The sequence below is a fragment of the Coregonus lavaretus genome, assembly GCF_964263955.1.
Source record: "Coregonus lavaretus genome assembly, chromosome: 39".
Taxonomy (NCBI): Eukaryota; Metazoa; Chordata; class Actinopteri; order Salmoniformes; family Salmonidae; genus Coregonus; species Coregonus lavaretus.
In genome coordinates this window covers 6,246,529-6,271,553 of record NC_140026.1, presented here as the reverse complement: position 1 = coordinate 6,271,553, position 25,025 = coordinate 6,246,529, and the positions used below count along the sequence as shown (strand labels likewise).

At 41.7% G+C, this 25,025-nt stretch overlaps 2 protein-coding genes across 2 annotated transcripts; both read left to right on the top strand.

Moving 5' to 3' along the window:
* Positions 1–828: 828 nt before the first annotated feature.
* emc4 (ER membrane protein complex subunit 4) lies at positions 829–4,762 on the top strand. The gene is made up of 6 exons (XM_084156081.1): positions 829–973; positions 1,610–1,756; positions 2,069–2,183; positions 3,012–3,165; positions 3,941–4,101; positions 4,387–4,762. Exons 2-6 carry the CDS (start codon positions 1,659–1,661, stop codon positions 4,420–4,422), a joined length of 564 nt encoding a protein of 187 aa, XP_084012207.1. The 5' UTR covers positions 829–973; positions 1,610–1,658; the 3' UTR covers positions 4,423–4,762.
* Positions 4,763–13,017: 8,255 nt separating this feature from the next.
* lpcat4 (lysophosphatidylcholine acyltransferase 4) lies at positions 13,018–24,486 on the top strand (the record flags this gene model as incomplete). The annotated part of the gene is made up of 13 exons (XM_084156025.1): positions 13,018–13,107; positions 13,837–14,203; positions 14,899–15,011; positions 15,509–15,569; positions 15,796–15,854; positions 18,513–18,547; positions 18,690–18,744; positions 18,899–18,981; positions 19,258–19,383; positions 20,464–20,617; positions 20,799–20,891; positions 22,592–22,727; positions 23,093–24,486. The coding sequence occupies 13 exons, from the start codon at positions 13,018–13,020 to the stop codon at positions 23,305–23,307; spliced, it is 1,587 nt and encodes a 528-aa protein (XP_084012151.1). The 3' UTR covers positions 23,308–24,486.
* Between the last annotated feature and the right edge of the window lie 539 nt (positions 24,487–25,025).

Sequence of the window (25,025 nt, the reverse complement as noted above, 5' to 3'; positions counted from 1 at the left end):
TCTATGCCCTTGAGTAAGGCACTTAACCCCAATTGCTCCAGGGGTGCTGGACCATGTTGACCCTGGCCTTGACGACACTCCCTGCAGGTGTCTCAGAAGGAGTTGGGATATGCAAGAAAAACATTTCCATTACATACTTGTGTGTAATAGGACAAATATATGCACCCCCCACCCCCACCCCCCCAAATGATTATTATTATCATCGATCATCATCACGTTTTATTTTAGTAGAGCCACCACGACCAGTGAAGGTTTCTCATCAAACGAGGGATAGTGAAGTGCTACATGTTAAAAAGGTGGACTTTGTATTTTTTATTGCAATGGTCATAAACTGTACAGCACAAGCAGAGAAGAAGTAAAAGAAAATTGGAATCATTGTGAATGAGGCTGAACGTTTTTTGGTTCTTCGTGATTTCACAGCCGAGGCCGTGCAAGAAATCCTGCCTGTGAATGCACCGCCATCATAGGCCCCTGAGGCTGCGTAGGGATGTATTTTGGAGTGGACTGTGATTGAAGAAGTGGGATGGGTTTTGTTAGTTGACGTGTCTAATTTTATATTTTATATGAAACAGTATGAGAAAAAAAAAAAGTATGCACTCACACTCTGGATAAGAGCGTCTGCTAAATGACTAAAATGTAATTATCCCCCTTTTCCGCAATGTTTTTTTATTTTCTCATTCAACACCCCGTCCAGCTGGTGGCTGTAATGCACCATTAACATTGGATGCCAACCGCCTTTAAACCTCTATTGAAGAAGACGTTTTATTTTTCTACTACTATGTTTGCCCACAAGAGGGCAGTGAAGAGCGACATCAAAACTGAAACGTCATCATTTTTAGACCATCGTACGTCGTCGATTCAAGTTGTGTTCACTGCTTGTGATTAATTTGACGATAGTCCATTATTTGTCGGCTAATTCTGCACAATAGTAACATAAAAGCATATTAAACAGTAGTTGGAACGTGTCTGTAAGGTAAGGAGTGTTGGCATTTCATATATTTAACCTCTAATGTTTACTAGATGTCTGAAACTAGCTAGTAGTTAACTAACATTGCATGCTATCAAGCTAGCCAGCTGCTTCAGCACATTTATACGCTGTTAGCAAAAGTCCCAGTTTACATTAGGGACATGTCTTGACAGCGCCTTTAAATGTAAACGAAGTCTATACACGTATTGTTCACATTCAAACACAACATCGTAAGCAGATACTTTTTTAAAGATCCTATTCTGGATGTTCTATGTCTTGCCTCTGATATTGAACTCTGCATTGTTGAAGAGTTTGTAAGGAAACATTTCACTGTATGGTTTACACATGCTGTAATCTGTCATGTGACAAATACACTTTGATTTGATTTGGATTGTAGCCAGATATAGCGTTTCTTTGCAATTTAAAAACCAATACATTTCACCCCTGTAATATTCTTGTTTGCTGTATGTCAAGTCAAACCAAGGCCTTTTTGCCTAACTCAAAATGTGTTGTTTTATAATAGTCTCTAACCAGCAAGATCTTCTATGAAGTTCGGCAAAAACAAAGATCTGTGTTTGTTTTGGTCATTGTCAATATGTACTTCAGTTCCTTTTCATGTAATAATGTGTTTTCTCTTTGCAGGGTTTGCAGTGCTTCTTTGTATGGTTGTTCAGCAAAGTTCTACGTTGCCATGGCGACTCCGGGGGGACAGGGTGGAGGGGCGTTGTCAACTAGAGGAGGAGCTAGGAGGATGAAATGGGCTCTGGAGCTGACCTTGGGCAATGCCAGGTAAGAAGAGAGACCCATTACACCATTGCCAAATTCCAAATCCCTTAAACCCTACAGGTGCGTAGGGTTTAGTGGTCGATTTTGGATTGGAACTTTATCAGCCATGTTGATTTTACCTGACAAATGGCGGATACTTGATTATTGTGCCCAGAGCCCACATTTGATGATGAACTCAGATACACAGACATGACTTGCTTAAAGAGCTAGCTACCTTGTTAGAACTATGAATAACCTGAATATCCTATACTACATCCTCTCACCATCTATAGCCCTCTGAATAAAGTGAACTGAACTGACCTCTGTCTCTTCCAGGGGTCGTGGTGACCGACAGAGTAACCAGGGAGATGTGATGTATCCAATTGGCTATTCAGACAAACCAGTCCCAGACACCAGCATCCAGGAATCAGACAAAAACCTGGTGGAAAAGGTAGGTAGTGTAGTGGAGGAATTGAAATGATCTGTTTGTGCTTTTGCCAAATGCGTTGCTGTCAATGAGTGACGAGAAGTTTGCATGGTAGCACAAACAGACTGGCCCTCAGGCTACATATGATCAGGATGCATTAACAAATCTCCCTTTGTACATTGTACTAAAAATTGCCTTAAATATACAGGTAACTGCCAAAATAAAGGAAACATTTCAGTAAATGAGGGATACAAAGTATAATGAAAGCAGGTGCTTCCACACAGGTGTGGTTCCTGAGTTAATTAAGCAATTAACATCACATCCTGGTTAGGGTCTGTATAAAAAATACCCAGTTGCCCATTATTTTGGCTACTGTGGCTAGAAGAAGAGATCTCAGTGACTTTGAAAGAGGGTCTCAAAGGAGCATAGGGGGTTTAAAGTGTGTGTGTGACTCAGTCACCAGATCTCAACCCAACTGAACACTTATGGGAGATTCTGGAGCGGCGCCTACGAACAGCGTTTTCCACCACCATCAACAAAACACTTAATGATGGAATTTCTCGTGGAAGAATGGTGTCACATCCCTCCAATAGAGTTCCAGACACTTGTAGAATCTATTCCAAGGCGCATTGAAGCTGTTCTGGCGGCTCGTGGTGGCCCAATGCCCTATTAAGACACTTTATGTTGGTGTTTCCTTTATTTTGGCAGTTACCTGTAGATTGTTATTAACAATTACATTTACATTTTAGTCATTTAGCAGACGCTCTTATCCAGAGCGACTTACAGTTAGTGAGCGACTTACAGTTAGTGAGTGCATACATTAACTTGCTTTCTCTCCCCCCTCTATGACAGCGTTGCTGGGACGTAGCTCTGGGACCCCTGAAGCAGATTCCTATGAATCTGTTCATTATGTACATGTCTGGGAACACCATATCCATCTTCCCCATCATGATGGTCTGTATGATGGCCTGGAGGCCCATCCAGGCTCTCATGTCCATGTCTGCCAGTGAGTATTTATTTAAGCAATGAGGCCAGAGGAGGTGTGGTATATGGCCAATATACCACGGCTAAGGGCTGTTCTTATGCACGGATACAGCCCTTAGCCGTTGTATGTTAGCCATATACCACAAACCCCCGAGGTGCCTTATTGCTATTATAAACTGGTTACCAATGTAATTAGAGCAGTAAAAATAAATGTTTTGTCATACCCGTGGTATACCACGGCTGTCAGCCAATCAGCATTCAGGGCGCGAACCACCCAGTTTATAATTAATCTTTTACCTTTATTTTAGCAGGGAGTCTCATTGAGACCAAGGGATCACTGCATCTCACAATCAATACGAATGAAATTAGTTTAACAGGGACCAATCAACATTTCAGTTTCCACATCCAATGTATGTGAAAGAGTCAGTTAGCAAAAGCGCTACTTTTAATCCATATTCCCTGGGCAAGTTAAAACAGATATAGGTCATCAACAATACAATATCAATACATTTGTACAAATACACAAAATAGCAAAAGAGTAGCTCTGCCTTGCCCTCTGAGACTACAGCAGTGGTCACCTCAACTTTATTAAGGAGAAATTGACTTACTATGACTGATATGTGGTTGTCTCACCTAGCTACTTAAGATGTAAGTCGCGCTGGATAAGAGTGTCCGCTAAATCACTAAAATGTCGTCAACCTTTCTCCTGGAGCTCTCCTGAACCTACATATCATAATTGAATTATTATGTAGTTTTATAAGCATGTCACCACTGCTCACTCTTACCGTTTTTCTCAGCATTCAAGCTGTTGGAGAACTCTAACCAGCAGTGGCTTCAGGGGCTGGTTTATTCTGTAGGGAACCTGCTTGGCTCGGCATTGGCTATCTACAAGTGTCAATCAATGGGGCTTCTGCCAACGCACTCTTCTGATTGGCTCGCTTTCATAGAACCGCCTCAGGTGAGATTTTATTTTTTTGCTGCGCTGTTATCCGTTCAGTTTCCTGTTTTATCACTTGTTTTGTGTTATAGAATGTTTTTCAGGTTTATTTGTCATGTGTAATGAATGCATTGGAAATCTTACTCACACCTGAGTTGTTGTGCTATATAAAATACCAAAACATTGCAAGGAAAACCGCAAGAAATATAGTCATAGATATACCATAACGTAATATGCATAAACTGGTACGATATCTGTTGTAATGTGTACAAATATATGAACTTTCTCCTTTTCTGTTCTCTGCAGAGAATGGAGATTATGGGTGGAGGGATGGTGTTGTGAAGACGACAGATTCGCACACACTCTGAAATATGCTGAACTGTTCTATTAATTAAGGATACATTAAATCTCTTCCAAGTCTTTACAATTCTCTGGCTTTCAGGTTTTTGTCAAACCCCTCAAGGTTTGTATTTGTCCCTACACTTTGTTGCTGTCATTTGTGGGTTTTTATTGCAATTTTCACAGGTGATCAAACATTACAGAAATGTTACAACAACTGATAATATCAGGAGGCAAAACATGGTCACCATCCTACTAAATCCACATTGGGTTAAATTAAGATGTCACTATAACATGGTTTTCATTTCCACTTTTTGTGAAATAAAAGTGTCAAAAAACAAAAGTGTCAAATGTATTTGTTGGATATGTATAGAAAACTGAAGAAAAACTTGCACAGGACAGAATAGTTGTTACAGTGAGAATTGACTTCACTGGCAAATGTGTGGGAATGTCACTATTCTAGAAAAGTGAATAAAAGCATAATTCAGAAATAGATTTTCCCTTTTAACCTTGGACACACCCCTGTTTCCCAAAAAAAATTAAAAAATCCTGTGCTGGACACAGGCGCGCGGACCACGCAGTGAAGGAAACGGAAAGTGGGGCACGTTGGTGAAGAACGTGGAGTGTCAGGTTTTTGCATTGTATCATCAGGCCATTTCTTCCCAATCATCCACTTTGTCCAGTCAAAAGTAATGTCGACATTTCATCAGGTGATATTTGCAACAATGGTTACATATTACTATTTCATCTCATGCATGTTGCACACTGCAAAGTCTTAAATTGATGGAAATTGGCAATGGCATTCTAATACTTGTTACACTTGCAATTTTCAAGCTACAAGCTTGTAAACAAAACGGATTAGAAGAAAATGAATGAGATTACTAACGGAAATTCCAGACAATCATTGAGCAGCACTTGCACTGTTAAACCAATTAATCCCGTCTTTTCGTATTTGTGCCCCCCGCCTCCACACATGCAGTTCTTTCCAAGAGAATACCCCGCTTCAAAACGTTGTCAAAAATAGGCGATGGTAGCCCATCCACGGAGTGTAGGTAGCAGATAAATTAAAACGAATTTAGACTGCAGGTAAGATTTTCCTCACCATTTGCTGTCATCAATATGTAACTGTCATCATTATTTAACGAGAGATAAAAAGATGATCAATTCTTGACCGCAAGCTCTCACGTGACATTGGTCAGTGTTGTTGATCAATTGCATTGGCTAGCTATATTTGGCTAGCAATATTTAGCTAGCTATTTAGGGTAGCTAGCTAGTGAAGACCTACATTTTAAATATAATGCACTGCAGAGTGCATGGAAATTGTATTATATATGGTCGTACAAGGCGAGTTGCACCTGGTGCAAATTTAACTTGACATTTCCAATGGTCAATCAGTAAACATTGCTTTACTTCAAAACTGAACAAATATAAACGCAACATGCAACAATTAACGATTTTACTGAGTTACAGTTCATATAAGGAAATCAGTCAATTGAATAAATAAATTAGGCCCAAATCTATGGATTTCTCATGACTGGGCAGGGGCGCAGCCATGGGAGGGCATAGGCCCACCCACTGGGGAGCCAGGCCCAGCCAATCAGAATTCGTTTTTCCACTCAAAAGGGCTTTATTACAGACATACATTTTCATCAGCTGGCCTGATGCCTGGTCTCAGACGATCCCGCAGGTCAAGAAGCCGGATGTGGAGGTCCTGGGCTGGTGTGGTTAGACATGGTCTGTGGTTGTGAGGCCGGTTGGAGGCAGCTTATGGTAGAGAACTGAACATACAATTCTCTGACAACAGCTCTGGTGGACAGTCCTGCTGTCAGCATGCCAATTGGACGCTCCCTCAACTTGAGGCATCTGTGGCATTGTATTGTGATGGTAATCTGTGGGACCTTATATAGACAGGTGTGTGCCTTTCCAAATCATGTCCAATCAATTGAATTTACCACAGGTGGACTCCAATCAAGTTTTAGAAACATCTCAAGGATGATCAATGGAAAAAGGATGCACCTGAGCTCAATTTCGAGTCTCATAGCAAAGGGTCTGAATACCTATGTAAATATGGTATTTCTGTTTTTTTATTTTTCATAAATGTGCAAAAATGTCTAAAAACCTGTTTTCGCTTTGTCATTATGGGGTATTGTGTGTAGATTGATGAGGAATTTGTTTTATTTAATCCATTTTAGAATAAGGCTGTAGCGTAACAAAATGTGGAGAAAGTGAAGGGGTCTGAATACTTTCCGAATGCACAGTACATATACACTACCAGTCAAAAGTTTGGACACACCTACTCATTCAAGGGTTTTTCTTTATTTTTTACTATGTTCTACATTGTACAATAGTAGTGAAAACATCAAACCTATGAATTAACACATGGAATCATGTAGTATCCAAAAAAGTGTTAAACAAATCAAAATATATTTTATATTTGAGTTTCTTCAAAGTAGCCACCTTTGCCTTGATGACAGCTTTGCACACTCTTGGCTTACCCAACCATGTTACTGTAATTGGTGACATTTGTCCATAAAAAAAAAAAAATCCTATAGAAACAAAGGTTGTATCCTATACTGTAGATTACATTTTTTCCAATAACCGCTGAAACTCCAGACACTTTTTACTATTCTGAATGTATATGGTCATTTAAGAAAACGGTTATGTGGACACCCCTTCAAATTAGTGGATTTGGCTATTTCAGCCACACCCGTTGCTGACAGGTGTATAACATCCAACTGTAACGTTTGGAGGAGGAATAATGGTCTGGGGCTGTTTTTAATGGTTCGGGCTAGGCCGCTTAGTTCCAGTGAAGGGAAATCTTAATGCTACAGCATACAATGACATTCTAGACGATTCTGTGCTTCCAACTTTGGCAACAGTTTGGATATGGCCCTTTCCTGTTTCAGAATGACAATGCCCCCGTGCACAATGCAAGGTCCATACAGAAATGGTTTGTCGAGATCGGTGTGGAAGAACTTAACTGGCCTGCGCAGAGCCCTGACCTCAACCCCATCACACCTTTTGGATGAATTGGAATGCCGACTGCGAGCCAGGCCTAATCGCCCAACATCAGTGCCCGACCTCACTAATGCTCTTGTGGCTGAATGGAAGCAAGTCCCTGCAGCAATGTTCCAATATCTAGTGGAAAGCCTTCCCAGAAAAGTGGAGGCTGTTATAGCAGCAAAGGGGGGACCAACTCCATATTAATGCCCATGATTTTGGAATGAGATGTTCGACGAGCAGGTGTCCACATACTTTTGGTCATGTACCAAAATGACTACATGTGGTCCTCTGTAGCTCAGCTGGTAGAGCACGGCGCTTGTAACGCCAAGGTAGTGGGTTCGATCCCCGGGACCACCCATACACAAAAAATATATATATATGCACGCATGACTGTAAGTCGCTTTGGATAAAAGCGTCTGCTAAATGGCATATTATATTATTATATTATGTATGGACACATTGTAATGGCTGGAATGGAATAGCTGGGAACGGTATCAAACATATGGAAACCACATGTTGACTCTGTTCCATTTATTCTATTCCAGCCAATACAATGAGCCCACCTATAGCTCCTCCCACAAGCCTCCCCCTGACATATCTTATCTCTCTTTAAGCTGCTTTGTAGACTGTATGAACATACCCGTTCAGAATGGTTCTACCTCATAACAAGGCCTGTTTAATAGGGTGGTGTTCAGTAGAGCACAACGTAGCAAAACATTATGAAACAGAAAGCAAAAAGGAATGGTTCATATTGGACAAGTCCAAGTAGTGCCTCCCTGTTTCAGTCCGTTTTCTCCTGTTTGGTGCATATTTGAACACAACCCAAGTACTGTATTGGATACAGAGAGAAGAAGAGTTGCATTCAAACATGCAGGTAATTTCTACCCCCTATTCATTTATACTGTTCAGACGTTACACTTTTTATAGGGTTCAACCAATCCCTCAATCTATCTCGAATTTGTCAAAAGACCAATTAGTGAACAAAAATATCAGAATTAGGCTGCCTGTGTAAACGCAGCCTAATTAATCTGCAATTATAGATAACCGTTGTAACACTCTCTGTTTAGTCATACCATATATCTGTTGGTTTGTTTCCAGTTTTATGTGAGGTGAAAGCACTCTACTATAGCCTACTGAAACTTTTTTTTAACTTTTAAAAGGAGAAAAAGCATATTTAATTCAATGTGTGTTGATGTGTCTTGACTCTTCACTGATAACAAGAGCCTCTCTCTATAGAGAGACCCGGCTGGTGGATGACATCAGGTGAATGTACACCAGTGGGTGCGAAACTGGTTTCACTGGGTGGATGCACGGCTACATTGGTCAGTTTAAAGTAAGTTTGGATTTGTGAATCGATTTAAAAAGGCTTTATTGGCATGGAAAGTGTTAAACATACATTGCCAAAGCAAACATATAGCAACATACCAAATTAATGATGACGCAGATAGATAATAATATGAAAAATAATAATACTCAATGAGTAATAATTAACAGGACAATACGGAATGAATGAGGACAATAATTAAATAATGATAGCAAGCAATGTTATTACTCTGGTTGTCGTTCCACTGGCTGTGCCTACGGGTGTGGCAGGAAGCTACATATTGTGCTGCCAATATGGCACAAAGGGGTATTTCTCCCAATCGATATTGGATCTTTGTATTTGCTTTCAATTTTGAGGAAGAAAAATGTCTTCATAGTTCTCACAGTGTAGGAGAACATGCAGCTCTGTCTCTACCTCTAAGGGCAGAGTGAGCACACAGCCTGTCCTCTCTGGGTAGCCAGATCTGCCTGTGACGGCTGGTCTCTACGGCCAGGCTGCGTTCACCGACTTCTCTTTCCTACACATGCGTCAAATCCTATAACCTAAACCTTAACCCCACTGGCACTGACAAATAACATGATGCATTCATGTTCCAAACATGTTACTACATGATTCCATATGTGTTATTTCATAGTTTTGATGTCTTCACAATTATTCTACAATGTAGAAAATAGTAAAAATAAAGAAAAACCCTTGAATGAGTAGGCATGTCCAAACTTTTGACTGGTACTGTATATATAACATTAGAAACACCTTCCTAATATTGAGTTGCAGATAACATGATGTATTCATGTTCCAAACATGTTACTACATGATTCCATATGTGTTATTTCATAGTTTTGATGTTGAGTTGCAGATAACATTATCTGTCTCGCCGTCTCTTTCCCACAATCAAAAACATCAGTCATCATGAGAAAAACAATCATCACCCTTGACTACAAAAGTGGTGCCATTGTCCCACACTGATTTATGTGATGTAATTGCCTGAGGGTTGGGAGACTGTTTGTGTGTGTGTGTGTTTCAGCACCTCCACTATGTCTTCAGTTCAATAATAGAGAGGGTAGGCTGGGCACTACTGTTTTTGGCACAAGTGATATTTCCTCATTCCTCACTGTCAGACTAGTAGGTCTAGCATATATTTAAGGTTGGAAAGGTGATGCATTGACTAGGTTTACATTGCTTATCATGATCAAGCTTGATGCCAATTATTTTTTTTTAATTTTCAGTGCGTAAAACAGCCTCCTTAAAAACCTTGGGGTAAGTGGGTGATGGTGCTGGTAGGTCAAAGTTTAATTCATGGAATGGGGTTGTGGTATATTGTGTATATATTAAATGTATACCTACATTCAGAAATAGATCTCTCTGTTCAATATCACTTACCCTTCCATTTCTTGACCAGTTAGTTGCCCTATTTCAGGCATGTTGTTTCAATGTGCCAATTCGTAGGCAAGTTCTCTGCATATGAGGCTACTAAGCCCATTATACTGGTCCACGAGATTCTTGATATGTTTATCAAGCTCAGACTCCACGTCATCAGATAAGACCTTGTGTGCCTCTGCTACTCTATCATATCCTCTCTTGCGCACCAGTACATGTTGATTTTCTTTTTTGTAAATTTATTTTTCTTTTTTATTGTACCTTTATTTAACTAGGCAAGTCAGTTAAGAACAAATTCTTATTTACAATGACGGCCTACACCGGCCAAACCCGGACGACGCTGGGCCAATTGTGCGCCGCCCAATGTACCTCTTCATTCAGTAAAACATTTTTAGACACCTGCTGCTGCACAAATTGACTTTTTTCCTTCTCTCACTTAATTGGGTGCTCTCTCTCAAGAACCTCAAGGGGGGGCTAGACCCCTGCTTGTTTTTGTTGTTGTTGGGGGGAGTATTTTTACAATAGAGTCAAGCTGCGGCGTCATCAGAGCTGTCATCCCTCAGGGTCTCCATGCTGCCACATACTGTTTGTCATCTCTCAGTGCACCTCTCAGGAAAAGTGTGGGTGTCGAAAGGAGTGGGCGTTTCGAAAGGAACCATATAATGAGAAGTGGGCGTTTCAGAAGGAACCATATAAGGAGAGGTGAGTGTTTCAAAAGGAACCATATAAGGAGAAGTGGGCATTTTGAAAGGATCAATATAAGGAGAAGTGGGGGTTTCAAAAGGTGTCACTCAAGACGTCGTTTGGGTTATCGGACATTAATCATGGCCAGTCATCACAAGGGATGATAGTACTAAATTACCTAGACGATTGGCTAATCTGCGCTCAGTCACGAGAACAGGCAGCAGCTGACACGCCATCTCTCCTGAAGCACATCTCAGAGCCATGCCTCAGGTTGAACACGCAAAAAGCCACCTGGTCCCCACACAGGAATGGGAGTGGTGACTACCCCCACCACCACCACCACCAGGTCCTTCTGATTGCCCCGAGATGGCCGATTGCCCCGAGATGGTCCGAGACGCAACTAGTTCAGCACAATACTGTCACTCCTAGCGGGGCCATCGTGGGAACTACCTCAGAAGCCGGACCTATTGCCACAGGCGGAGGCCACATTGTGGCATCCGAATCCCTCCCGCCTGCAGCTGTGGGCCTGGCCACTGAACAGCGAAAATGGTCTGGTTTTGAGCCCTCTGTTGTTAACATCTTACAGAGTGCTAAGGCCCCGTCCACCACATCAACCTGTGACACAAGGTGGCGCGAGTTCTGCCAGTGGTGTGGGGAGCAGGGGCTTGCTCCAGAATCTTGTAGCATACATGTATTCATCAATTTATTTATTGATCTATTTGTATGCATTTATGCATCTATTTATCTATTTAAATGTGCATTTATTTATTTATTCATGTATTTATCTATTTATAGGTGCATTTATTTATGTGTGCATTTATTTATTCATTTATTTCTAATTATGGCAGATTTGGTCCTCCATACAATTTACCTTGTTGTTGTTTGTTTTATGTTCTATAGCATATCTCATTTTGCTATGTAGGCCTAAATATTGTTGACTGAGATTGGATGATGGAACATGATGTTACACTGACATTCTAATCGAACACAACATTTCTCCAATATTAGGTGTATGAGAATAGACAATGCGTCATTTAGCAATGCAACCTAGGGTGACTATTTTCTCAAAACATGTTTACTGGCAAGCTTATTAAATAGGCTAAGTTATCAATCGTTTTTTGGCATGATACATTAACTTTAACATCCTAATTAGATGACTGTCGTTCGATTGGGCGTAGGCCTATAGGCTAAACATGTTGTACAAGTGACCGAGCTTTATCCCTTGAGACTTTTTAACCGGTTCGACTTGTTGGTACTACGGCATGGCTGTGGTGGTTGCAGGGTTGTCAGTGTGGGGATTCGATTAATCTGCCTCGGGTGCCCGGTGAGGCGTGTTTTGCACCGGGTGAAAGTTGATTGATTGCATTCGTTTTGGAACCGGAGTGCCTCCTAAGCGTGAGCCATGTGCCCGGTTCAAAGCCCACGACGACGTCTGCTCAAAACAAAAGTGACGTAATTAAGCAAGTGGGGTAATGAGTAGGATTATGTGTTTCCACATGCAAAAGTGATTGCCATATCTGCCTTCCCAATGAAAAGTCTTTTGAAAATTCAAAAATATACTTTATGAAAACGATATGTATGTTTCTGGACGAGGCACCATGCTGCCTTGTTGACAATGACCAAGCCGCGCAGATTACTGTTCGATTTGAGAAGGGCGCTCCTCCCTTGCCGCTTTTACCCGTTCACGTCACGGGCCATAGGCCGGTGTCCCGCGGCTCAGCATAATCGAATCCGCCCATTGACGGCGTGACAGGTGTGGTATGTTAAAAGGATGGGCTAACTACCCAAGTTGTTGTTATTCTTTTACGCCATGTGCAAGGACGCTAGCGCACCTTTCTTATAAAGTTCATTGTTTTGGAGTACAATAAGTCAACGTTTGGTAATTTGTTTTTACAGTTTTGAACGGGTTCACATCTTCGTTTTCACTTGGCTAGTTTTAATTTTGAACTTGTCTTTATTAATTTTTTATCCAACCAGCTTTCGCACTCGATCTCCTGTCCTTCGCACTGGCATTCTCTCTCTGTATCTTGATCCATTTTGAGAGAGACACTTTTGAGATATCAGGTTTTACGCAAAGCAAAACAGTTGCAGTGAAATTAAACTTTCGACGCACCGGCATATTTCTTACCATTCAGTGAATACTTCGCACAACAAACTTGAAAGGGTTATTTTTAAATCTCTTTTGGTCTGTCAAGGCTTGCCTAGTCGCCATGGAGAGGCGGAACAGTCACCAAGCAACGTCTGATTACCCACACCCATTTGTGCACAAGTTGAAACTGACCAGGGCGCAGAGAATAAGGGTGAGTTGTCTTATTATGCTTGAGGAAATGTGGTAAGAGATGCACGAAGATCATACCCCCAGCCTGGGCAGCCGCTAGTGGGCGTTATGGATCTCCACTGTCCAAACATAGCGGCTGCCCGGCAGGCTACATTATGATATTTATGCCACTTACTTTCACACTGATCATTATTCACGATTGATTCATGATTATCCGTAATCATGGTAGCAATCACATTAATGTACAAGTGTTCAGAAATATATTATGTATTCTTATTTACAATAAAAGTGACTCAAACGACACAATACATTATTCACCATTCAGTTTCTATTGGGCACAACATAATCCGAAAACACAACCAAAACAAATTGCAAATGCGTCAACAAGCTTGATGTAGTCATTGCGTGCTAGGAATATGGGACCAAATTCGAAACTTTTGACTACTTTAATACATTATAAGCGAATTTGGCCAAATACTTATATGACACCTTCAAATAAAACAGATATGTATGAAAATACCCTCAAATAAAAGGTGACATTGTGTACTGTCGCCTCATATGAAACAGTTTATTTCAAATCCAAAATGCTGGAGTATAGAGCCAAATTAAAAGTTTTAGCTTCACTGTCCAAATGAATAGAAAAGGGATGTATGTCTCTGTGTGTGCAATGCATATATGATACATTGTAGCCTGCCCCATGCAACATAATATCCTCCATATGTGATCATGTCCCTGTCCCTCCCATCCACAGGGCATGGTGTTGGGCTCCATCCTGTTCCCCATACGATTCTTTCTGGCTGCCCTCTGCTTCCTGATCATGTGGCCAATTGCCCGGCTCCGATTGGCTGGCCTCTCAGAGGAAGAACGGTCCCGGCCAGTAACGACTGGGTGGAGGAGATGGTTACTACACCCCATCATCCGTTTCCTTAGCCGGGCAGTGTTTTTCTTCCTGGGGTTCATCTGGGTCCGGGTCAAAGGTCGTAGGGCGGGGCATAAGGAGGCTCCTGTGCTGGCGGTGGCGCCGCACAGTAGCTTCCTGGATATGTTGGTGCTGCCGGAAACTCAGCTGGCTACGGTGGTGTCTAGATCGGAAAACCAAAGCATTCCTGTTATAGGGGGTGAGTGTTATGTGGGAGACTGGGAGAGGCTTTGGGTCAAAGTTGCCTTTTTAAAGACAGACACCCAGTATCCGATTACCCTCTTCAAATCATATCCTTAATCACTATGGATAAAATGCCACGCTGTGGGCAACATCATTCTGCTCTGTTGGGGTGAGATGGAGAATGAGAGAGGGGGAGGGATGGAGGTTGGGAAAGGAAGGAGAGATGGGATGGAATTGGAAAGTTGTTAGTAAGACTAAATATGGCAAAGGTGGTATTGGAAAGTGTATTGAGAAAGTATGAAAGCAACTCCTAAAACAAACTATTGCCTCATGACTCTTCTGTATGTGTGCTTAAGTTCTATTTCTCCCTCTTTTTCTTTAACCTTTTTCCCTCTTATTCTCTTGTCCTCTCTTTCTCCACCTTCCCTCTTTCTTTCACCTTTTCCATCCCCTTCTCCTCTCCCCCCTCTTCCTCACCCTCTCTCACATTTCCCTGTCTGTTCTCTCTTACTCACTCTCTCTCTCTCTCCCTCTCTTTCTCCCACATTTCCCTCTGTTCTCTCTCTCTATAGAGTAAGAATCTCTCCCTCTCCTTTCTTCAGTAGCACAGGCCTTCAGTGGCATTTGTGTCCTAATGAATATAATGATCATATCATTATGGCTATGTCACATTATAACAGTGTTGTGTATGGTTTCTCTTCTCTCTCTCAGCCCTCCTGGAGTTTAACCAGTCAGTGTTGGTAAACAGGAAGAATCCAGAGTCCAGGAAACAGGCTGTCGTTCAGATCAAAGAGAGGCTCACCTCCAATGGCTACTGGCCGCAGGTAAGCAGGAATCAGAGGGCAGGGGTCAAAGGTCATTAGGGCCAATGGGGGAGCTGGTGTAACGGAGTAGCTCTGCCTGAGACATGTAAACGTGATTGTTGCTAGCAGACTACAAGGATTTCCTCTTGGTCTAATGGTTAAGACATTGGATCACCACATGGGAGACGTGGGCTCACATCCCGCCAGTTACACATATGTAACCTCACTGCATCAGTCTTGCGTCATATAGCACGATGACTTTGTTTAGACTCTTGAGTTAACTTGCAATACCGGTATGTCACGTTATAATTGTTACTGTCGGCGAAGAATGGATCTTACTGATGACGAGACAGCTTTCATAGAACTGGTTTAACACACCTCTCTATTCATCAGTCACTATCTCGCTTTCCCTCCGTCCTCCTAATGAACCTTACTGATGGGACAACATAGAACTGGTTCTACCAACTCCCTTGCTTTCTCTCTTCCCATCTCTGTCATTGGCTCTCTCTCATGGTCAGATGCTGATGTTCCCAGAAGGCACCACTACAAACGGCACCGTTCTCATAAAGTTCAAACCTGGTGAGATCTAGTTCTGGGTTCAAATACTATTTGAAATCTTTCAAATGCTTTTATCCTTTGCTTTAGCTTGCATAGGGTGGCAGATGGGTGGGGTTTGCACTTTTGTGACGGGTTGGTGAGAACATAATTAAGAATGTCACTTCTTCTGCTAAACCTAAAGGAATGGATGGCATGTGTTACATGGGGGGGGAGCTGACTGGTTTACTGTCCTCTGCCTCTCTCCTAGGTGCCTTCCTGGCTGGAGTCCCAGTCCAACCAGTTCTGCTGCACTACCCCAACAAACTGGTGAGTAGACTGGACTGTGTCAGTATTGGTATACAGCAGAGAAATTGAACGGAGGGATCGAACCGCTGCCTCCAGGGAAGTATGTTGTCCGGGTGCGGCAGCACTGTCACTAGTAGTTTATATGCTGACGCAGCGGAAGGTGTAGGGTGAAGTTGCAAATACAGTCAGGTCCATAAGTATTTGGACAGTGATACAATTTGCATCATTTTGGCTCTGTACACCACCACAATGGATTTGAAAGGAAACAATCAAGATGTGCTTTAATTGTAGACTTTCATCTTTAATTTAAGGATTTTGTCAAAATTATTGTATGAACCGTGTAGGAATTACAACCATTTTTATACACAGACCCCCAATTTTAGGGGCTCAAAGGTAATTGGACAAACTAACATAATCATCAATTAAATGGTGAGTTTTAATACTTGGTTGCAAATCCTGGAACCCATAGACATCACCAGATGCTGGGTTTCTTCCCTGGTGATGCTCTGCCAGGCCTTTACTGCAGCTGTCTTCAGTTCCTGCTTGTTCTTGGGGCGTTTTTCCGTCCGTTTTGCCTTCAGCAAGTGAAATACATGCTCAATTGGATTCAGGTCAGGTGATTGACTTGGCCATTGCAGAACATTCCACTTCTTTGCCTTAAAAAAGTATTGGGTTGCTTTCGCAGTATGCTTCAGGTCATTGTCCATCTGCACTGTGAAGCACCGTCCAATGAGTTTTGAAGCATTTGGCTGAATCTGAGCAGATAATATAGCCCTAAACACTTCAGAATTCATCATCAATAAATACAAGGGAAACAGTTCCATTGGCAGCCATACATGCCCACGCCATAACACTACCTCCACCATGCTTCACAGATGAGGTGGTATGCTTCGGATCATGAGCAGTTCCTTCCCTTCTCCATACTCTTCTCTCCCCATCATTCTGGTACAAGTTGATATTTGTCTCATCTGTCCATAGGATGTTGTTCCAGAACTGTACAGGCTTTTTTAAAATGTTTTTTGGCTAACTCTAATCTGGTCTTCCTGTTTTTGAGGCTTACCAATGGTTTACATTTTGTGATAAAAGGGTGAAGTCTTCTCTTGATTGTTGACTTTGACACAGATACGCCTACCTCCTGGAGGGTGTTCTTGATCTGGCCAACTGTTGTGAAGGGGTTTTTCTTCACCAGGGAAATAATTATTCTGTCATCCACCACAGTTGTTTTCCGTGGTCTTCCGGGCCTTTTGGTTCCTGAGCTCACCAGTGCGTTCTTTCTTTTTAAGAATATACCAAATAGTTGATTTGGCCACACCTAATGTTTTTGCTATCTCTCTGATGGGTTTGTTTAGATTTTTCAGCCTAATGATGGCTTGCTTCACTGGCAGTGACAGCTCTTTGGACTTCATATTGAGGGTTAACAGCAACAGATTCCAAATGCAAATGCCACACTTGAAATCAACTCTAGACCTTTTACCTGCTTCCTTGTAAATGAACTAATGAGGGAATAACACACACCTGGCCATGGAGGAGCCAATTGTCCAATTACTTTTGATCCCTTTAAAAGGGGGGGACCACATATAGAAATTGCTGTAATTCCTACACCGTTTACCCAATTTGGATGTAAATACCCTCAAATTAAAGCTGAAAGTCTGCACTTTCAGCTCATATTCATTATTTAATTTCAACTCCAATATGCTGTGGTAGACAGCTAAAATAATAATAACTTGGTCAATGTCCAAATATTTATGGACCTGACTGTATATTTATACGGACTCTACACACAGCCACTCACATACAATCATCATATACGCTGCTGCTACTCTGTTTATCTTATATCCTGCTGCCTAGTCCCCTTACCCCTATACATATCTACCTCCATCACTCCAGTATCCCTGCACATTGTAAATATGGTAGTGGAACTGACCCTGTATATAGTATGCTTTCTTACTTTATTGTGTTCCTAGTTCTTATTTGTATATGTTGTGTTTTTGTTCTACCTTGTTATTTTTAGTATTACATTGTTATTGATTACTGCATTATTGGGGTTAGCTTGCAAGAAAGGCATTTCACTGTACTTGTGCATGTGACATTAAAATTTGAAGTTGGCCGTAGATGCTGATCTTGGCTCAGTTTTGCATTTCCCCCCACTAATGGCTGAGGTTGGGATTGTGGAGCGCATTGGGCCTGAGAGCACCCTAACTGGTCGTAGGAAAATACCATGTGGTTTGGTTTCTAATCATAGTTAATGTTTGTGGATGTTGGAACTCCCATGTCACCACAGAATGCCTGTACAGCAGGTATCATCAACTAGATTCAGCCGCGGGACGATTTTTTTTTCTTCTTTCTGGAGCAGATGGTCGGGGGGCCGGAACATAATTGCAAATAATTTATTAAATTAAAATCACTTGGAGCTGATTTCCTGGTGTTTTTACAGTCTAATGTCCAACAATGAAAATTGTATTTGTTGCTCAGAAAACTTGAGGGGCCAAATAAAACCACCCGTGGGCCGCCAGTTGGGGAACCCTGCTGTACAGGGTGTATTTTGAACTGAGTCTGAGTCACATGTAGGCCCATGTAATGTTCTGAACAGAATCAGGTGATGTACTGTCTGCACATGTGAGTTTACCTTCTAGAGTTATTATTTCTATGCGTTTTTTTTAAAACATGCTTGTTTTCTAGGATACTGTACGCTGGACCCACACGGGAACTACCTGGTAAGACACCATCTATATGAAATAAAAACATATGATAATCATTCAACTTCATTATCAAATCTCCATTTAACATCCATATTATTGGAAACAAGTTGTCGATATATGATATTTCACTGATTGTTGGTGGTGTTTTTCCCTCCAGGGTTGAGGCATTGTGGCACACCTGCTCTCAGTTCTACACTAACGTTACTATTGAGGTAAGGCCATATTGTCCATAATCAGAATGACCACTCACAGAAGAAAAATGTCCTGTTTTCTCATTGGCTGTAATACCTGTCAGAAAAATGTAATGTGCTCTTATTGGCTACAGTACTTGTCAGTATTAATATCCTGTACTCTGATTGGCTACAGTACCTGCCAGTATACACCCCCTCCCAGAAGGAGAAGGATGACCCTAATCTGTATGCAGACAATGTCCAGAAACTCATGGCCAAGTGAGTCTACACAGCATTTCTACCTCAGTGTGTGTGTGTGTGTGAATTTCATCTTACGGCTCACAGTATTCCTGAAGACGGTGGGTGTGTGTGTGTGTGTGTGTGTGTGTGTGTGTGTAGTTTCTTTGTGGACGTTTCCCACTGTTTGGCATGTTGTGGTCAATTTTGCCTCAGTATTTGCATAATGTATACTTGGCTATCTGTTTGCTTTGGATGCATGTATTTTATGAGGGTGTGTAGATGATTCTAACATCTCTAACCTCTTGTGTCTATCAGGGCCCTGGGCATCCCAGCTACAGACCATGTGATGGAGGGGCGTGTTCTTACCAGAAAACTGGGGGGGCTCTCCCTCCCCCTAGAACCGCCTGCCAGAGAAACTCTCTCACTGCTGCACAAAGACGGGTAAGAGACTTGTGTGTGTGTGTATATATGTGTATGTACACTACATGACCAAAAGTATGTGGACACCTGCTTGTCGAACATCTCATTTCAATATTATGGGCATTAATATGGAGTTGGTCCCCTCTTTGCTGCTATAACAGCCTCCACTCTTCTGTGAAGGCTTTCCACTAGATGTTGGAATATTGCTGCGGTGACTTGCTTCCATTCAGCCACAAGAGCATTCGTGAGGTCGGGCACTGATGTTTGATGATTAGGCCTGGCTCGCAGTCGGCGTTCGATGAGGTTGAGGTCAGGGCTCTGTGCAGGCCAGTCAAGTTCTTCCACACCGATCTCGACAAACCATTTCTGTATGGACCTCGCTTTGTGCACGAGGGCATTGTCATGCTGAAACAGGAAAGGGCCTTCCCCAAACTGTTGCCACAAAGTTGGAAGCACAGAATCGTCAAGAATGTAATTTTATGCTGTAGCATTAAGATTTCCCTTCACTGGAACTAAGAGGCCCAGCCCGAACCATGAAAAAAAGACCCAGACCATTATTCCTCCTCCACCAAACTTTACAGTTGGCACTATGCATTGGGGCAGGTAGCGTTCTCCTGGCATCTGCCAAACCCAGATTCGTCCGTCAGACAGCCAGATGGTGAAGCGTGATTCATCACTCCAGAGAACGTGTTTCCACTGCTCCAGAGTCCAATGGGCAGAAATTTAACGAACTGACTTGTTGGAAAGGTGGCATCCTATGACGGTACCACGTTGAAAGTCACTGAGCTCTTCAGTACGGGCCATTCTACTGCCAATGTTTGTCTATGGAGATTGCATTGCTGTGTGCTCGATTTTATACACCTGTCAGCAACGGGTGTGGCTGAAATAGCCGAATCCACTAATTTGAAGGTGTGTCCACATACTTATGGCCATGTTTGTGTGTAGGTAGACTCTTGATCTATGGCTGTGTGTGTGTTTGATGGTGACTAAGCAGGTGCTTTCCTTCTTGTGTGCATGACTTAAATGATTGTCTGCTAACCTCAGCTCCTTCCCCCAATCTCTCATCTCTCTCTCTCTCCCCCTTCCCCTCTCCATCCTCAGTCTCCGTGAGTCCGAGGTGGAGGCAGCACTGAGTAAGATGATTGACAGGTGTCAGTCAGAACAGGGTTGGAAGGCTGGTGTGGATGAGCTGGCCCCTCTCCTGGGACTGACAGACAGACAGACTACTGCTAAGATCTGTGGACTCTACTCCAAGGTAAACTACTCCAAGGTTAAACTGGCCACCACCAACCAGCGTCAAGTGTGGCGTATGAACTTGTCCGTTTGAGAGAGCAACAGACGTGTAGAGTACTGAAGTAGTAGATTTCCTTGGTGTTGTGTACTTCGCATAACTTGTGTGTGTTTGTGTTAACCATGTGTGTGTGTGTGTGTTCCAGGATGACATGGTGGACCTCAGACAGATCTATCTAAGTGTGACATCAGTCTCAGGCCTTCTGGGCTTTAAGTCCCTCCTTCACACTGCATTCACTGTAAGTTCTGCTCCAAGTGTGTGTAGAGTAGATTTATAACCCCAGTGTTTGTGTAGAGTAGATTTATAACCCCAGTGTTTGTGTAGAGTAGATTTATAACCCCAGTGTTTGTGTAGAGTAGATTTATAACCCCAGTGTTTGTGTAGAGTAGATTTATAACCCCAGTGTTTGTGTAGAGTAGATTTATAACCCCAGTGTTTGTGTAGAGTAGATTTTATAACCCCAGTGTTTGTGTAGAGTAGATTTATAACCCCAGTGTTTGTGTAGAGTAGATTTATAACCCCAGTGTTTGTGTAGAGTAGATTTATAACCCCAGTGTTTGTGTAGAGTAGATTGTATAACCCCAGTGTTTGTGTAGAGTAGATTTATAACCCCAGTGTTTGTGTAGAGTAGATTTATAATCCCAGTGTTTGTGTAGAGTAGATTTTATAACCCCAGTGTTTGTGTAGAGTAGATTTTATAACCCCAGTGTTTGTGTAGAGTAGATTTTATAACCCTAGTGTTTGTGTAGGGTAGATTTATAACCCCAGTGTTTGTGTAGAGTAGATTTACAACCCCAGTGTTTGTGTACGGTAGATTTATAACCCCAGTGTTTGTGTAGAGTAGATTTATAACCCCAGTGTTTGTGTAGAGTAGATTTTATAACCCCAGTGTTTGTGTAGAGTAGATTTTATAACCCCAGTGTTTGTGTAGAGTAGATTTTATAACCCCAGTGTTTGTTTAGAGTAGATTTTATAACCCCAGTGTTGGTGTAGAGTAGATTTATAACCCCAGTGTTTGTGTAGAGTAGATTTTATAACCCCAGTGTTGGTGTAGAGTAGATTTATAACCCCAGTGTTTGTGTAGAGTAGATTTATAACCCCAGTGTTTGTGTAGAGTAGATTTATAACCCCAGTGTTTGTGTAGAGTAGATTTATAACCCCAGTGTTTGTGTAGAGTAGATTTATAACCCCAGTGTTTGTGTAGAGTAGATTTTATAACCCTAGTGTTTGTGTAGAGTAGATTTTATAATCCTAGTGTTTGTGTAGAGTAGATTTATAACCCCAGTGTTTGTGTAGAGGAGATGTTATAGCCCCAGTGTGTGTAGAGGAGATTTTATAACCCTAGTGTTTGTGTAGAGTAGATTTATAACCCCAGTGTTTGTGTAGGGTAGATTTATAACCCCAGTGTTTGTTTAGAGTAGATTTATAACCCCAGTGTTTGTGTAGAGTAGATTTATAACCCCAGTGTGTGTGTAGAGTAGATTTTATAACCCTAGTGTTTGGGTAGAGTAGATTTATAACCCCAATGTTTGTGTAGAGTAGATTTATAACCCCAATGTTTGTGTAGAGTAGATTTATAACCCCAGTGTTTGTGTAGAGTAGATTTTATAACCCTAGTGTTTGGGTAGAGTAGATTTATAACCCCAGTGTGTGTGTAGAGTAGATTTATAACCCCAGTGTTTGTGTAGGGTAGATTTATAACCCCAGTGTTTGTGTAGAGTAGATTTTATAACCCTAGTGTTTGGGTAGAGTAGATTTAGCAGGAATAGACTGGCACCCAGGCGGTATGTTACTACGGTATAAAGAGGACGCTTTAACCTATAAACTGAATTAATATATTTGATATAAACTACATGAAGATATTTGACATAAACACTATATAAATGGTATATATTTACATAAATGTATATATTTGAACCCAGTGTAAACTGTCTGCAGCTGTATGACCGAGAGTGTAGTGGCAGTCTGACTGCAGTGGACGTGTCTGACCTGATGGGGGCGCTAGTGGGGAGTCCTCAGTACCACACAGAGGAACTGTACACCGAACTGTCCAGGAGAGGAGCGCCCACTGAACGTAAGCCAAGGCACCCATCCATTAACAATGTTGACATTCAAATACATTCACTTTAAACTTATCTTGATTATTAGTGGTGTATTACAAACTTCTCTACCTGTTTGTTGGGCACAAACCAAGTCTGTGATTTGACCCTAGTTATGGCTGTTTGTCAATTCGTCTTTCTGCGATCCCTCGCCTCCTTCTCAATAGTATTCGAGAAGTTCCAAATACCTTTTTCTCCAATGAGAAGGAGGCAAGGTGAGCGAATGCAAGGAATCGAGGAAAGATGAATTGAGAAAGCAATGTCCAGTTGTTCGTCACACTGTCCTGAACTACAGTCTTGTCGACAATAACCCTAATGCTATGTGGTTGTATCTCCACAGAAGACCTGTTCAGAGTGCTGACCACCCACCCCACCTATCAGAAACTGATCAGCGAGTACTTTACACCTGAGGGGGCGGAGTCCACACCACCACCCTCTCTGACCAAAGGGAAATTGGGGAACAACAATGAAGGATCACCTAGCGACAACGGAACGGCTTTGTCTTACAAAACGGCTGATAACGGCTCTCCTCTGCCCAGTAAGAAAGACGACTGACTGAAGGACCTCTGAAGCATAGTGATATAATTCCTAGAACAGACTGGGCAGTTATTACAGATTCATCTATATGGATGGGCTTACTCTTAAAATGGCTGCCGGTTCAACAGTGACTTGAATGGGGATACCCCTTCTAGAAATTCTATTTCTATGGGGCTTACAGCGTTTTGAGAAATTGAGGAAAAAACTAAGGCAGCTCAACAGTATCTCTTTAAGAAATCAAAGGGAATTACTCATAGTAAGCTAGTGTGTTTGTGTGTCAGATGGGTTATATAGTTGAAGTCGGAAGTTTACATACACCTAAGCCAAATACATTTAAACTCTATTTTTCACAATTCCTGACAATTAATCCTAGTCAAAATTCCCTGTTTTAGGTCAGTTAGGATCACCACTTTATTTTAAGAATGTGAAATGCCAGAATAATAGTAGAGAATGATTTATTTCATATTTTTTTCTGAGGTCTTGGCTAATTTCTTTTGATTTTCCCATGATGTCAAGCAAAGAGGCACTGAGTTTGAAGGTAGGCCTTGAAATACATCCACAGGTACACCTCCAATTGACTCAAATGATGTCAATTGGCCTATCAGAAGCTTTTAAAGCCATGACATAATTTTCTGGAATTTTCCAAGATGTTTAAAGGCACAGTCAACTTACTGTATGTAAACTTCTGACCCACTGGAATTGTGATACAGTGAATTATAAGTGAAATAATCTGTCTGTAAACAATTGTTGGAAAGATTACTTGTGTCATGCACAAAGTAGATGTCCTAACCGACTTGCCAAACTATAGTTTGTTAACAAGAAATTTGTGGAGTGGTTGAAAAAAACGAGTTTCAATGACTCCAACCTAAGTGTATGTAAACTTCCGACTTCAACTGTATATGGTCTCTAAGACTTGTTTACAATGTACATGGCTAGCTGTGATTGTTAAACAATTCTCTGGATCTGTCTGTCAAGATGCTGGAAAAATAGTATCATGATAGTTATTTATAAATGTAATACATTTTAATAAAAGTACGAGTTTGTCTTATTTTGTATTGCTTGAAATGGGATGTGGTATGTGCATTTGTAATGTTTTAAAGAAAAAATATACAAACCAAATGATTTGATGTAAATGACTATTCTCCGGATTTTACATTGTATTTTACATTTAATCTATTAAACTAAATATTACATATGTACATCTGGCTCATTTTGTTTCACTGTAGCCTTCTTTTAAAGACGCCATCTTCCTTTTCCTTTGATGGTTGTTTCTCTCCTCCTTCCACCCTCTCTTCTCACTTAGTCTCTACCTTTTACCCACTCTCTGGCTCCATCTCTCTCTCGCTCTGTCCATCTCTTCCTTTCTCTTGGGCTCCACTTCCTCTCTCCTCTCGTCAGGAGTGTGACCCCCTGCCTGTGTTGGTTCATCCTCCTCCAGTTTACTGAGCTTGGCTGGGATGGGAGGATGAACGGTCTCTCCCTTTCTTTTCCCCCCCTCTATTTTTCCTGTCCTCCGTTCGGTTACAGGGGACATGACTGTTTCTATCTCCCTTTTCCCTTCACTGTGTTTGGTTCTGGATGCTGGAATGGTCTCTTCCTGTCTTTTGTTTTCTGTTGTCCCTTCGTTTCCCATTATCTTAGCATCTGTTTCTACCTTCTCTATTTTTGCTTTGTAGGAGGTGGTGGGTTCCTCTGTTAGTCCTCTCCTGTTTTTAGTTTTAAGCTTTTTTAACCCT